The sequence below is a fragment of the Mus caroli genome, unplaced genomic scaffold, assembly GCF_978045245.1.
Source record: "Mus caroli unplaced genomic scaffold, Mus_caroli_1 scaffold_4, whole genome shotgun sequence".
In the NCBI taxonomy this organism is placed as follows: Eukaryota; Metazoa; Chordata; class Mammalia; order Rodentia; family Muridae; genus Mus; species Mus caroli.
The window spans coordinates 108,523,309-108,539,011 of NW_028227259.1; the positions used below are offsets into that span (position 1 = coordinate 108,523,309).

The 15,703-nt window shown below is 44.0% G+C and overlaps 1 protein-coding gene across 1 annotated transcript; it reads left to right on the top strand.

The window, feature by feature from the left end:
* The first annotated feature begins 3,740 nt into the window (after positions 1-3,740).
* Positions 3,741-14,619, top strand: Mepe (matrix extracellular phosphoglycoprotein). Its single transcript, XM_021163881.2, has 3 exons — positions 3,741-3,777; positions 5,435-5,502; positions 13,168-14,619. Exons 1-3 carry the CDS (start codon positions 3,768-3,770, stop codon positions 14,419-14,421), a joined length of 1,332 nt encoding a protein of 443 aa, XP_021019540.1. The 5' UTR covers positions 3,741-3,767; the 3' UTR covers positions 14,422-14,619.
* The last annotated feature ends 1,084 nt before the right edge of the window (positions 14,620-15,703 follow it).

Here is a 15,703-nt window from a genome sequence, read left to right on the forward strand (position 1 = left end):
ATCTCAAGTTGTAATAAAATTTCTTTCTAATATAAAAATGAAGGCAAATTCTATTTACATAACCTCTCTTTGCTAGTAATGGCTGAGCAGGTATGTGGCCTAGAGAAATTGACATACCTGGCTTCATGCTGATCTGTGGCATTCCATAGTACTGTAATTGAGTAAAATGCCCAACACAGGGAGAAAAATCACACTCTCTAGAGACAAAAATAACTTGGAGGAATACGAGAAGTTGGGTGGCAGTGATGTTTTAGAAAGTGGCATTTTGCACCTTAAGATGAATATTGATCCTTATGAGTGAGTATATTTAAAAATAAAAACATCTTATTCTTCTGAAACAGAACAAGATTTCCAGGATTGTTTTATAATTATTTTATACAGAAAATGTTTAGGCCACTTTTGTTAGTTTGTGTTAAATTCAGCAAAGATGGCAAGGTCCAAGAGAAGAGAAACCAAGTGTCTATCTTTCAACACCAACATTAACCACCCAGACACCTCTTCCCAGAATGCCTCTCTCCTGACTTCTAGCTCGAATGGGGTCTCACTATTTTTGCTCTTGTCAATTGTAGGTTCTAAATTTAAGACTTGAGTTGAGTGTTACTTCTTTGAATTCATTTCGGCTTTGAGGACGTGTATATTTAGCTCCACTCAGTTTGCTCCTTGGTAGGACAAGAAGCTGAGTCCTAAGTCTTAAAATTGTATGAATTTTCTTTTCCTAGACTCATGCTCTTTCAGAAGACAATGATATGTGTATATCATTATATGTAAAATGTTTTATATTATATATTAATGAGTTTCACAGACGGGAACATTGTTGAAAGGAAGAAAAACAAAGGAAAGGTACTTTGTGGATATATGAAATTCTTTATAAGGTTATAGCAACGAAAGTGCCATTCTGTGTCTATGTTATATATGAGGCACAAGCGAAGCACTTCCTCTGTGTGAATCACTCAAGCTGAACAAGGCGTAGAAGCATAAAACACCGAGTGACCTGGTAGTTGTAAAATTTTGGAGCCAATCATTGGTTTAATAGGACATCTAAAGCTCCAAATGAGCATTTTTACCTCACTTTTCCCTTCCTCTCTCCTTGCTGTTTGTATTTGATTTTCCCTTGCTTGTTGCCTTTCTGTTTCCATTTCCTTATTAATTTTGTCCCTTGTCACCCAAATCCTCAGCGCTGATGGAGCACCTTAAACTTCAGCCCTGTCCTCTCTCTTTCTCTCTCTGATTTTGTGCTTTCGTTAGATAAGCCATAGAAGACATGGTAAGGAAGCCATCAGGGGATGGGGATGGGGCAGGAACAGAAGCATGCCCACTCCACCTGGGCATGCCCAGACAGTTGTTAGGAACAGGAATGGCAGGTGAGACAGCAGGCAGTGGGCTAAGCATCCCCCAGAACTTGGTAATGTTCATGCTGACATTATGTGTCAGTACAGCACACTGCCTCAATTACCCAAACTGCCTATGCTACTCATGGTTTTCCTTTGTTGGCTATGTGACTTTAACAAATGTCTAAAGAAAGTTACTCTGTGCTTCATCACTAAAACTACAATGCTAGTAATATTATCTACATCAAAGTTTTACAAGTTCTAAACTTCTTAGAATAACCCTTGGATGGAGAAAAGGAGGTTGGAAAACCTCAATTTAGTTGTTAAAACAACTTATCCCTATAAACCCCCAATAGAGCTTGGGCTTGATCTCACAGGTTTGACTACACAACTCTTCTGGTTAAATGTCTTCACTGCCAATGATAGTGAGCCAGTATTCTAAAGTTCAGTTACGTGGTTTGAGCCAACTGTGGTTTTCACGCAGTTCTCATAAGTCTTTTAAAGTCAACTCAGGATCCTGGAGGAGAAGTCAGAGAATTTGTATAAAGCAAGAAGAATTTGGCATAGACAGGCTGCCATTCTCCAAACCAAAACCATGTCTTCAATGTTATTATTTCCTGCGTTTTAATCTTATTATTATACGGTTTTACCACCACGGACAGGAAAAAGAGGACTCAGTACCCTACGCTGATCATTCAATAAAAATCTTCATCCAAAGTCAAACTCACAAACTCATCCTCAAAAGTACCGTTTGAATCTTATCTTATTTCAATAAAAGAGCAACTGTAGGTTTTCCATTACATGACACAATCCTGAGTCCATCCTGACGCCGGAGGGAATCTCCCCGCGAGCTGGCCTGGTGCAGTCCATTCCTACTGCTTTCCTGTGAAACCCTGCTGAGTAGGATGCTTTTCACGGGGGGGGGGGGGGGGGGGGAGCTCTGCCACTCCAGGCTGCCTGTGTTCCTCTGTCCGGGTTTCCCTCCTTCAACATTAGCTCTGCTCAAACCTCTAGTTGCTTTCTCGACCTGGAATTGAATTAAATTGATTAATTTAAATTCAGTGCTGAGACTGAATCCGAAGCCTTATGTAGAGTTGGCACGTGCTCCATCCTCAGCTCAGCACCCAACCCTGCAGCGATTTCACCACTCAGGGCAAAGTGGAGGACCTGCAGGACCTGGACCGGCTAACTCCTGTCTGACTACTTGCTGGAATAAGCCAGCAAGCCCCTGTTACTGAAGCTGGCTCTTCCTAGAACTCGGTGAAATGTCCTATGTGAAGCCATGCGGCTACGTTCTTAGTCTATGCTACTGTAACAAAATCCCCCAAGAAGTGGTAATCTAGAAAGAACAAAAGTTGACATCTTACTGTCTTGAGTTCGTGTGGCTTTGGAGGCTGGGAAGTTTAACACAAAGGATCTAGAAGGTTCGCTGTTTGGTACAAGACAATGATCCACCTTCCAAGGTGGCGACTTGTTATTTTATCTTTAGGGTGTGGTAGTTGGCGGTGGGGTGGGGTGAAAGTTGTGCGCTCAAGTGACAGACAGGTGTAATGCAAAAGGCTTAAGGTCTTTTCCTTTAGCCTTTCTAACGCTGTTACTCTCGCTCATGAAGAGTCTCACCTGATGACTTAGATTGTACAAGCCCTTAATAGTATCACATGGGAGTTTTATTTGCAAGATATGGAATTTGGAGCAATACATATATGTAAGCCACATTGAAGACTTTACTAAAAAGATACCTACCTTCTCAGTGATGCCATCCCAGGATTCTCTGCAAAACTTCAGCCCAGTGTCCTTACTCCCAATGCTTGAGATCTCGCCCTGAGTGCTTCTGTTGAAGTTCATCTGTAACTGTCTAATGTGATGTAGTCCCTCGTCTGTTTTCTTCATTGGATGGTGAGCCCCGTGAGACAGTTGAATTTGTGTGTGTTTGTATGTATTTTTTCTCTTTAACTCACTGAAGCTTCTCTAATGTCCGTCCTATAGTAGGTGCTCAAAGCATCATTGGTGTCTGAATAAGATTCAGATACAATTAAGGTTGTACATTTCTAAATAAAACAACAAAACTACTTTTCACTTATAAATTTGTTGGTTTACAAATATTTCCTACTTACACGTATGCAAACCATTCACCCAGTCCTAGTTAATAGTGCTAAAAATCAGTTCTAATTATTTTGCAACATAATGTCCAAACCGAGATATTTATATTTTTTTCTGTTTATTCTACTTTCTGGAACATTTGATAGCAGCTTTCCACCACAAAACATTTTTAGATTAAAATTACCATACCCCCTGTGGTCATCTGTGGGCATTTGTGACAGACTCCGTGCTGGTACTGAGCGAACCATGCTGATTGGACATCGAGGGCTCTCACAAACTTTAAATTTCAGCAAATGCCCAGAGACTAAGCCCGAAGAAGCCAAGCTTTCCTGAAGGTGAATGACACCAGGTAATTTGTCTCTCGCTGCCCCTCATGGAGAATTGCTTTCTGTCAGAAGTGCTTGCTTAGGCTTTCAGTAACTTTACCGTACTGCTAAGGATTTTAAAAATAAATGAAAATTGCATTATTGTCTAAATTCGGTGCTCTGTTCTGTACAATAGGTGGGGAGCTACCATACTCTAGAACTCTATTTAAACTTCATGGCTTGAAGTTGGCCTGTGAGGTGACTATCAGTATCACCAAGATCCACGTTAACTGGGACTACATCATTTTACAAACCAGATGCAGGAGAAACCAGTCATATTTTTCCTTACAGATATCTTCTCTGCTGATGTGTCCACCAGCACTAAGCTATTTGATAAATGATAAAAGACTGTCCTTTCTACAATACTTAGAAGCCTAAGTTATCACTTGAATTTAGATTCAGATCCTTAAAATAATATTAGGTTAGAAGATTATAGCTTACTTTACAATATATGTTAATTACATTACTTGCTGAGTAAAAGTTTTACTATGAAATGTTTAAATGTTGTAAAAACTTGCTTTTCTCATTAAATGGATTTTCTTCCAACAAACCACATTATTATTTTCGTGTTGGTTGTTACATGTTTATGTGTCAGTAAAATAAGTACTGGCATCAAGACCAACAGATGCCGTCCAGAGCTGGGCTGATAATTTTCCAGTGTGATGGCTGAGCTTCCGAGCTCATAGTGAGACACTCGCCACACTCCACACACCTGCTTTAATTGATAACTAAACGCTAGTGTTCCGAAGATTCATCTATTGAATGTTATATAAAACAGGGTCTTCTTTAAGTTGGCTGCACGTAGCTTTTATTTAGTAAGATGGAAGAGCAGAAACTTACTTGAGGTGATGTAAAGTCTGAGTTAGGAGCACTGGTTCTGTAGTGACTCTGCCAGAAACCAAACCCAGTTCTGCTTATTAATATTCATGAATCGTGGGACATGTTATGTGACCTGAGTCTGTTTCCTGGTCTATGAAACTGGTAAAGCCACCTGGCTCATAAGACGGTTGTAGGTCTCAATTAAATAAATACATGTAAACTTAGCGTGGTGCTTAGCTCGTTTTAATACTTAGTAAATGCTTTTACGTACAGTAAAGCTTGCTTCAGGAGTTTCATTCTCTGGCCCCTCCATAGTGATTGGTTCAGATATTTTGCTAATGAATATGAAGATGTATATTGGGTTACTAGCCTGGAATTGCTAAGATTCCATTCCTCACCTCTATATCTGTCATCTTGGCACACTTAACAATTCAGGTGTGACCTGATAAGCTACCTTACTGTAAGTTTCAATTATGCAAGCACTTAACAATATTTTTTTCTAAGGGAAAAATGGCAGGTTACCAATAGAGTAAATAATTATGTGTCTAATTTCTACGAATTATGAGATTAATTACAGTCAATGATTTTTATTTTTGCATGCAAGTAATCAGACATGAAATAGAGATTAGTAGATTAACCCTGACTATGAACTGTGCAAAGTACATATATTCATGTAAATGCTAATTTTATAGAATGTATATATAAGGTATGTAATTCTATATATTGAAAGGAATATAAGTGGGAAGGATGTTTGCATATGCGTGTGCTCACGTCTGGAATGCATAACTGGCATTGCTCAGACAGGTTCTTGTTATCTTTCAGAGAGCCTCGTGAAGATGCAGGCCGTGTCTGTTGGACTGCTCCTCTTCAGTATGACCTGGGCGGCACCAGTAAGCATTGCCGCATACTCTTTCTCTCTCGTTTCCAAGCAGGTTTGTTAAGAGGTGAAGAAGCATGAAGCACTGAGCTCAGAGGCCTGCCGCTTGTGCCAACTATAGGATAGTGCCTTGCTCTTTTTCAGAGTCTTTGAGAAACCAGTAGCCTCCCGCAGCACTCCAGGGCAGCTGAGATCGGTGCAGAATGCTCAAAGACAGAAACTGCAGTGAATCGAAAGAACCTCATAATATTTTACCTTGAGGGATTTGACACAACTGTGTAAGGCTTACTAAATACATAGCTGGCACTGAGAAGGGACTCGATTGTCTCTGTGCTCTGGCAGCATCTTGACACACACAGTGGGATCCCCTCAGAGATGTTCCATTCTTTGGCGAGGCCAAAATGGAGCTGATACTCACGAACATAACCTAACTCAAACTCCCGCTGCCTCTTGTGTCTTTTCTTCTTCTGACTCACCCGGATGAGTTCTCAGGATGTGACCAAATTATCCTGTGACAAAGCAGAGCATTGCAGATGTTTTCTGCAATTCAGACATGGGGCAAATTAGATAATGTCTTACTGACATCCTAGATCTCAGAGGAACCTTCTTGTTGGGGAACTAGGGAGGTGTACACTCATCCCAAGCTGACCACACTTAAATATAGGTCCTGAGCAAGTGGGTGAACATCTGGGTACCAGAGCCATGAGGGTAAACCATGGCATCTGGAGAAGGGGCAGAGTGAGGGAGTCAGACCCATTCCCTATTCCATTCCCAGTCCCCACCCCTGTTTCACACACACACACACACAAACGCACACACACATACACACACACTTATACACACACTCACTCCTACCCTACCCTCATCCCCCATCCCATGCCCCACCCTCATTCCCTACCCCTGCTTCACACACATACACACACATACACACACACTTACTCCCCCAATCCTACCTCCATCCCCAATCCTATGCCCCACCCTCATCTCCCACCCCTGCTACACACACCCTCACTCCACCCCATCGCTCACCCCTGCTTCACATACATACACACACACACTCAACCCCCACCCTACCTCCATCCCCCACCCTATGCCCCACCTTCAAATCCCACCTCTGCTACACACACACACACACACACACTCACCCCCACCCTACCCCCACTTCACACAAATCCTTACACAGTGGTAGGGACTGTGCTGAGTGAACCTTGGTCCCACCCGATCCTCGTGAGGTCAATCAGAACCATACAGGCATGCACTGAAGCATGCTGGTGGCTGAGTGGGTCTTGCTGACCCACTTCAGTCCAACTGAGGAGGAGTTATTTTGAGCAGCCCATTCCAGGGAACAGCCGAAGTGTCCTTCCTAACCAGCTTCCAGTAAAGGGCTAGGCCAGTGACCACCAGTCAAAAGAGGCTGCCAGCTTTCCTCCTAGTGGGGGGAGCAGACGATGTCATATCCATTACAGGGCCACAGTCAAGTCCAGGGTAACTGCCAAGTGGGCGTCAAAGAAGCAGAGAGGGCTGTAGATTTCAAATGAAGGAATCTTAGCAGGGGAACAGGGATAAAACTGGGTACTGAGAGTTCCATTGTTATCTTTTCTCACGGATGCATTTCCACCTTAACACTTATCCCAGCTGCTTAATCACAGATTGTTGGTATAGCGAGCCATGTGCATGTGTCTTATAATTACAAGCCAAACTCACTTGGCTTTAAAGTGTTAGAAACTAGAAGGAAAAGATCGGGCAGCATAATACAATTAATATCCATCTTATGCAAATGAGGAAGGCTTTGATCTAAGTAACGATGTATCAGGAACTATACTTATACTAGGTTAATCTGTGTCAGCAAGTATGTATTTAACATAAACACAGATGTGCATGTAAGGGTATGTGCATGTTCTGTTAAAGAACATTCATGCTATCAGAACAGTATTTTTTTTTAAAACCTACCCATGTTATTTCTACATTCTTCTCCCTAGAGCTCATTTTGATATTACTAACAATGAGGTAACAGTTTAAATTCACATCCACAGAATCATAGAAGAACTAGCGTAATAAATAGGTACAATAAAAAATAGAGAACTGTATCTTGAAAATGTAATATAAACTTCAAGAACATCTCTCCACATTGGCAAACATTCTTTCAAACAAAGCTCCTGTAAATTTTTTTTCTTGCTTCTGTCTTGGGATTTTAAAGCAGAAGATCCAGGTTAGGATGGCTCTCTGCCTTTCCATCACCAGCTGTGCCTGTGTAGGTGCTCTCCTCTCTACGCTCATCTCACGTGGTTACTATGGTACACAAGAGAAATTAGTATGCAAAAGCCCTTTGCAAACTGTGAAATTCTCTGCAAATGTATTGAGTCCTAGAAAAATAAGATATTACAGACAAACCGATTGTTTCAAGAGTGAAATGGAACAGCAGACAAATCCTTAGGGTCCAAATCCTCTCACTAACCACGTGAGTGTATGCTTCTGGGAAGATCTTGTCCATTAGAGTAGAGACCCATAAACAGAAATCCATGACTTCGACGGTTGTTTAGGAAAAGCACCCTCTGGGCCCGTGGTTCTCAACCTTCCTCATGATGTGACCCTTTAATGTGGTTCCTCATATTGAGGTGGCCCCTAACCGTAAAATTATTTTCGTAGCTACTTCATAACTACTTTTGCTACTTATCCAATGGCCTTAGGTGACCCCTGTGAAAGGTTCATTCGACCCCAAAGTGGTCATGGCCACAGGTTAAGAACTGCTGCTCTAGGCCAATAGGACAGATGGACAAGTTCTCTGACTGCTCGTCTTTTCTTCCTTTCTTTTCTAAGACTTCTCCCTCTTCTGTGACTAACCCGTCCTGGTGCCTACATCTACTCTAGCACACCCGTGACACCAGCACACCCCACTCCTTTGTTCCCTTCGCCACATCAGAGATAAGCAACAACTTTTCAAAGGAAATAAGAAAATGAAAACACTGATATTTGAAAAGTTGTCACACCATTTTGTACACAGAAAACTTGCCCCCAGGGTTCTTACATTCTCTATTTTTGTGTAACATTTTGTGTGACATCTCATAAGGCCTGCAGTAGCTACCTATGACTATTCCTGTGTCTGGCTTTTATAGGCCTCAGCAGACAAGTCACCGACTGACACTTTTACTCACCACTGATCAAAGAGACTGCCTGAACCCTGGCTAAAATGATTTGCCCTGGGAGTGCTGTGTATCCTCAGCACCATCACAGCATAGCACAGCACAGCACAGCACAGCACAGCACAGCACAGCACAGCACAGCACCAGCACAGCACAGCACAGCACAGCACAGCACAGCACACCACACCACACCACAGCACAGCACAGCACAGCACAGCACAGCACCAGCACAGCACAGCACAGCACAGCACAGCACAGCACAGCACAGCACCAGCACAGCACAGCACAGCACAGAACCAGCACAGCACAGCACCAGCAGAGCACAGCACAGCACAGCACAGCACAGCACAGCACCAGCAGAGCACAGCACAGCACAGCACCAGCAGAGCACAGCACAGCACAGCACCATCACACCACACCACAGCACAGCACAGCACAGCACACCACACCACAGCACAGCACAGCACCAGCACAGCACAGCACAGCACCAGCACCAGCACAGCACACCACAGTACAGCACAGCACAGCACAGCACAGCACAGCACTGTCAGAGCACAGCACAGCACAGCACAGCACAGCACAGCACAGCACAGCACCAGCACCAGCACCAGCACCAGCACAGCACACCACAGTACAGCACAGCACAGCACAGCACAGCACAGCACAGCACTGTCAGAGCACAGCACAGCACAGCACAGCACAGCACAGCACAGCACCAGCACCAGCACAGCACAGCACAGCACAGCACAGCACAGCACAGCACTGTCAGAGCACAGCACAGCACAGCACCAGCAGAGCACAGCACAGCACAGCACCATCACACCACAGCACAGCACAGCACAGCACAGCACAGCACAGCACAGTACAGCACAGCACAGCACAGCACAGCACAGCACAGCACAGCACAGCACAGCACAGTACAACTGCTGACTTACACTATGGCTGAACAGCCTGAGCTCTGGCCAACTTCACTTTAACACCTCAGATTTGCCAATGACTATGTCTTTCCTACGGGTTACAATGGCTACTATCCTAAACTGGAACACTGTGCCTGCCTCTCCTCTCCCCACCACATCACAGGGACGCATCTCCACGCTGGAAATTCTCTTTTAGAGATAGCATTGCCATCTAGTGGGGAAGGACTTTTTTCCCCTAATAGATAAATATTTAAGAAAAAGTGGACCCAATCTTTCTTTCAGTCAGAATGATTTTTCCCATGTTAATATAATCTAGTGAAAGACATAGAAATAAAACATTTGTTGTTTGAAGAAATGAATGAAAGAACTTCTATTTGGTGAAGCTGAGTCTCTTGTTTCCTTGCAGACGTTTCGACCACAGACTGTGAAAACTAAGCAAGGGTGTGTGGAGGAACACAGGGTAAACAGAGTTATTCCTCTCAAATAACAATTTTAGCTCTGTAAAGAAAAAAAGAACAGCAAGTGAAAAAAGCTAACTACCAAAATGTTGTTGGGTGCTTAGGCCAGAAGTGCACAGTATCCAGGACAATTATGTCACATTCTAGCTCAGTATAATCCCTACAACAGATGATTGAAAATTTCCAAGCATTGATCGCTTTTTTGTTTTTTGTTGTTGTTGTTGGTGGTGGTTTTTTGGGTTTTTTTTGTTTTGCTTTGTTTTTTGTTTTGTTTTTTGTTTTTTTAGTGTGATTTCATTCTTTAAATGAAATCATGGTTTGCTACACAAGTTTCAGAGGAATAAGAATTCTGGAACACTGTAATGAGCAAACACTGTTCCCTACCTGTGTGCAGCATGTGACGGCAAAGAGAGGAAGGGGCTGTGTCAACAGCTTTAATGGGGACTCGGGTCCGCATGGAGGTAGTTTTCTGCATGTATCCAGAAAGTTAAGCAAACGCTGTCAGATTTGCATGTCACCAAACCACATCTGGATGTCAGCTAAAAATCACAAAGGTCCAAGTGACAAACTTCAAAGCCAGAAGGGCCATGTGGTGGTGGCCATTTGCCAACTAGCTGGACCTTAGCCACGGGCAAAGTAAAACCTACCTTTCCTCTAATGCCCGCTCCCTTCTGCTCTGGAAATATCCACTTGGGTTGCAACTCCACTGAGATATGGCAGGAAGACTGACACGTTGTGGAAGACAAACAATTGGCAGCGGCATGCAGGGAAAACAAATTTCAAGACTAGAACAAGAGAGCCCTTATAGGTGGCTGCCTTCTAGGATGGCTGACACACGCCCTCTTGTGGTTACAGGTAGTACTGCCTATTCCCCAAGGGAGAACTTGACTTCTCTCAAGTTAAAAACTATTGCATAGTATTAGGGAGAAAAATCAAGAAATTTTCGCAAGAGACAAGACCACCTCAATATAATGGAATAGTTGGCATATCATTTGTAAGGTCCAACATAAAAATATGTCTGCACCGAGCGTGGAGTGAAGGTGAGTGACCATGAGAACATTCCTGACATGTAAACTAGTCAGGGGAGATGGGAGGAGACAGTGAGCTCTGGTTTCCAGTGTGGATATTGCCTTTGTTCCCTTCCCCACACTCCCCAGGTACTAAAGTCACTGTGCTGTGCAAGTCTGTGTTCCAGAATCTTCCTTATCCCTATCCATTGCTTTGGCCCAAATCATGTCCTGGTTTGGGGCCTACTTCTGCAACCATGGCCGTGATGGGCCGTGATGGGCCGTGATGGGCCGTGATGGGCCGTGATGGGCCGTGATGGGCCGTGATGGGCCGTGATGGGCCGTGATGGGCCGTGATGGGCCGTGAGAGCCTGTAATTGTCATTTTGCTGTGCATTAATAGCACTGTACTTCATGAGGGGGTTCCTGAGCATATTCTAGACCATATACTAGAACAGTGTAGACTCCCGTGGCGTGGGGCGCAGTTACTATGACAGGCTGTCTGGTTGTAAAGAGTAACACGTGTCTCTTACACCCATTCCATGGATCACTCATCCATGTCCAGTCACACTGAAGAGGAAGAACGAGGCCCTTGTCACTGGGATGGCGATAATTCTTTCACTCAGTGGCTTCTTGCAGAGTCGATGCCCAAAGAGAGCTAAAGAGTAAAGGGCTATTACTTTCCTAAAGCTGGCTTCATTTCCCAAGGAAGTTGGAATTCTATAAACTTTTGCTTCCCTCTGCCAGAAATCCTTTGTATGGCCACCTCTAAGGCGGCATCATTCTGTCTATGTGAAAGTTAGCTAATTTTGGTTCCGCCGTGGCATGTGGTTTTGGTGCTTCTAGAGATGGGAAGGACAGCTGTGAATCCTATGAGGAAATGAGTCTCTTATCACTATCTGGGGAAGCAAGCTAGCATTCCACCAAAGGCAGGCCCCACACAGCCTCGCACAAACGGCAACTGCTATCATTTGTATAGAACTTAGTCATTTATATAGAACTTAATCAGACATCAGTGCTAGATACCTTACCTGCATTGTATCTCTTAACATGAGTATATCTTTTTAAAATCCTGAAATGTGTTTATTTTCTTATTTTGTAGTGAAAAATCTGTTGCTCAAAGAAGCAAAGTAGCATCCCCGGGTCACGTGCTTCCCCGGATCACGTGTTTCCCCGGGTCACGTGCTTCCCCGGATCACGTGTTTCCCCAGGTCACGTGCTTCCGTGGCTCACATGTCTCCCCAGCTCATCCAGCCCAAAGAGGGTTGGCAGCTGCTAGGATACCTGAGCCCTCCTGTAGCACAGTTACTTCAGCCATCACTGGAGTGAGAGATTGGGACCATTTTGGGGCTGGAGAGACGATTCAATAGCCAAGACACTTACTGCTCTCCCAGAGGATCAGGGTTTGTTCTTGTGCCCTCACAGGGCAGCTCACATGTGCATCAGACACACACGGTGCACAGACATATTAAATATTTTGTCGGTTATCTCATCTGATGCAGTTCACCACGGCCCCGCACTCCTGATCAGCATCTTTGTGATCTTCCTCACCTCCCAAAGGTGTAAGCTTCCAGCTGAATCCTCTTTTGCTCCGTATAGACGCTTTCATCTATTCTTATTTTTAGTTATCATAGCCAAGATGTTAACAAGCTCAAGGGAAGCTAGCCTGTTGAGGCATGTCAAAAATACATTGGTCCTACCACTTAGTCTTAAAAGATTCACATTGTTTTGCTTTTGAGTATTTGACTCTTACCTTCCCATCAAATCTACCTCAGTCTTACTCTTCCATGAAAGCCGCATGGCTCCTTCCATCCCTATTGAGTTGTAGACTTTACATTAAATATATGTTATACATTAAATATAATTTATGTATAAAATAGGTTTTAATGCTTCTTAGGAATTACAGGGTTTTTAAAACTTAACATAAAATAACCAATCACTTTATGCTTTTTTTTACTTGATCAAAAAGGAAAATAAGGCAGAGACAGTATTGCCCTTCACCATTTTGACAAGAGAAGAAACCATGAGTCAACTCTGAAAGAAATCATTACCCAGAAGAAAAAAAAGAGAGAGAGAGAGAGAGAAAGACTTGTCTAGTTTTGAAACCAATGAATATAACCAAGTAGTAAAACTCCAAATCTTTCTGTAAATCCACAGATGCCGAATGAAGACAGCAGCGGCGGTAATCAAGGCAACATTCACAGGGACTTAGCAACATCTGTGTATCCTGAGACCACGGTGGGTGAAGGCACAGAGGATGGGCAAGGTGCTCTCCTTCACCCGCCTGGACAGGACAGGTATGGTGCTGCCCTCCTCAGAAATATCACGCAGCCCGTAAAGAGTCTGGTGACTGGGGCCGAACTACGGAGGGAAGGAAACCAAGAGAAGAGACCTCAGAGTGTTCTAAGCGTAATTCCAGCAGATGTCAATGATGCTAAAGTCTCCTTAAAAGATATAAAGAATCAAGAGAGGTATCTGCTATCCCAGAGCAGCCTGGTCAAAAGCAAACACACCCTCCAGACCCGCCAGACCCGACGGAGCACTCACTACCTAACACGTCTCCCACAGATCAGGAAGACTGCCAGAGACTTTGAAGGCAGTGGCTCCCCAGATCTTCTAGTGAGGGGAGATAATGATGTCCCCCGTTTCAGTGGAGATGGGCAACACTTTATGCACATTCCTGGCAAAGGAGGTGCTGCTGTTGGGTCTGGTCCTGAAAGCTCAACTAGTCGCCCCATCTCAGGCTCCAGCAAAGCTGAGGTTGTTGACCCACACACGAATGGACTAGGCTCTAATGAGATCCCGGGGAGAGAAGGACATGGTGGCAGTGCCTATGCAACCAGAGACAAAGCTGCACAGGGGGCAGGCTCTGCAGGTGGGAGCCTTGTAGGGGGCAGCAATGAAATCACAGGCAGCACCAATTTCAGGGAACTTTCCGGAAAAGAAGGAAACAGAATTGATGCTGGCAGCCAAAATGCTCATCAAGGGAAAGTAGAATTTCACTATCCACAAGTGGCCTCGAGAGAAAAGGTAAAGGGGGGCGGTGGGGAGCATGCAGGGAGAGCTGGTTACAACGAAATCCCCAAGAGCAGCAAAGGTAGCTCTAGCAAAGATGCAGAAGAGTCCAAGGGGAACCAATTAACCTTGACTGCAAGCCAAAGGTTTCCAGGTAAAGGCAAAAGCCAGGGCCCTGCTCCGCCTTCTCACAGTCTTAGTAATGAGGTTAAAAGTGAAGAAAACCATTATGTGTTCCATGGACAAAATAATCTTACAATGAATAAAGGGATGTCACAGCGGAGAGGCTCCTGGCCTTCGAGAAGACCCCATTCCCACAGGCGCGCTAGCACCTACCAAAGAGACAGCAGCGAGTCATCATCCAGTGGGAGTTCTAGTGAGAGTGATGGTGACTAGTCCCTGGGATTGAACCAGTCCCCTGCTCTAGTCCTGGAGGAAGAGAGGACACAGCAGGAACTGAGCAAGCCAACATATCTGGTCCCCTCCAGGACATTGTGCTGTTTTAATGGTGGTTATAAGAATTTCTACTCAAAGTTCTAATGCTTTTTTCAATAAAAACTTTCATAAGAATTTGTATAATAGGTAATATTTGGACAGGCGACACATTAAAATAGTCTGTGAATGTCACAAGTGCCTTGATACGTCATCATTTGCTCTTCAGACATGAAAATAAATATGCTTGCCTATGATGGTGTGTAGTTACATGATCTACAGGCGACTGACTGTTGGTGGTATAGGAAGAATTAAGAAATAACAAGGTTAGTCTGCCTACAGCAGAGAGGTAAGGTGTGTGGACCGAATCCCCTGGACAAAGCTTGAAAGCGTCACTCTGATCTAACTGGGATTTCATGGCCTGTCAGTGATCTTTCCTCTGTCTGCATTTACTGTGTCTTATGAGGCAAGTTTAATTACTGAAGCATATCAAATGTTGATCACATTTTGCTGGTTCTTTCTTCATTTCGAGAGGAGAATAGGATGTAGGAAGTGTTGTGGGGGATGGGGAGACGGTCAAGATCTGGTTCAACATAATATTCACTGAACTCTCCCAAAGTATCCCTGGTTCTATTTCTGTTTAGCATTAATGTTTTCCTCCCAAGATGGTCTGACGATGAGACTGCTGTCTGCTGCTGAGGAAAGCTCTTGTCTCACAGCAAGGGAAAACTTGTACCCGGCTAGTGCTCCGTTCCTCTTTTCTTGTGCCTTCGCCTTGGCTTAGCATGGGCCTTCTGTCTGGGTGTGCAGTAGCCAATGTGTGGCCATGAGAGAGAAACAGAATGAGTGGGAGCCACTGAGTCAGCCCTGTCACAAGTGCCTTGATACGTTATTTCCTGCTCTGAGCATCTTGTCTGCCAGAAAACCAGCTCTCCCTATGTCAGACATTGATGTAGTATTGTTACTGATGCCTGCTTTAAAGTCATCACTAATACACTCTTCCATTCTAACAACTCTCCTAAATGAGGAGCATCAAGGGAAGGGAAGGAGGGATGGAGCCAACATAAAGGAATGTGGGTATTTTTTTTTCTCCTGTCCCTTTAGACTCTCAAACAGCAGACACCCTAACCAGCATGTTTGGTGCAGCATCTGCGTTTTGATTCCTGGTACTCTCTCTGTTTTAATAAAAAATTAATTTTGACTACCACCTCCACAAAGCACTCTGAAGGCAATTAAGTAAAGGAAT

Coding starts and splice junctions, on each gene's coding strand:
- Mepe (XM_021163881.2), top strand. Junction 5,503..13,167: donor GTATGACCTGGGCGGCACCA/GTAAGCATTGCC, acceptor GTAAATCCACAG/ATGCCGAATGAAGACAGCAG.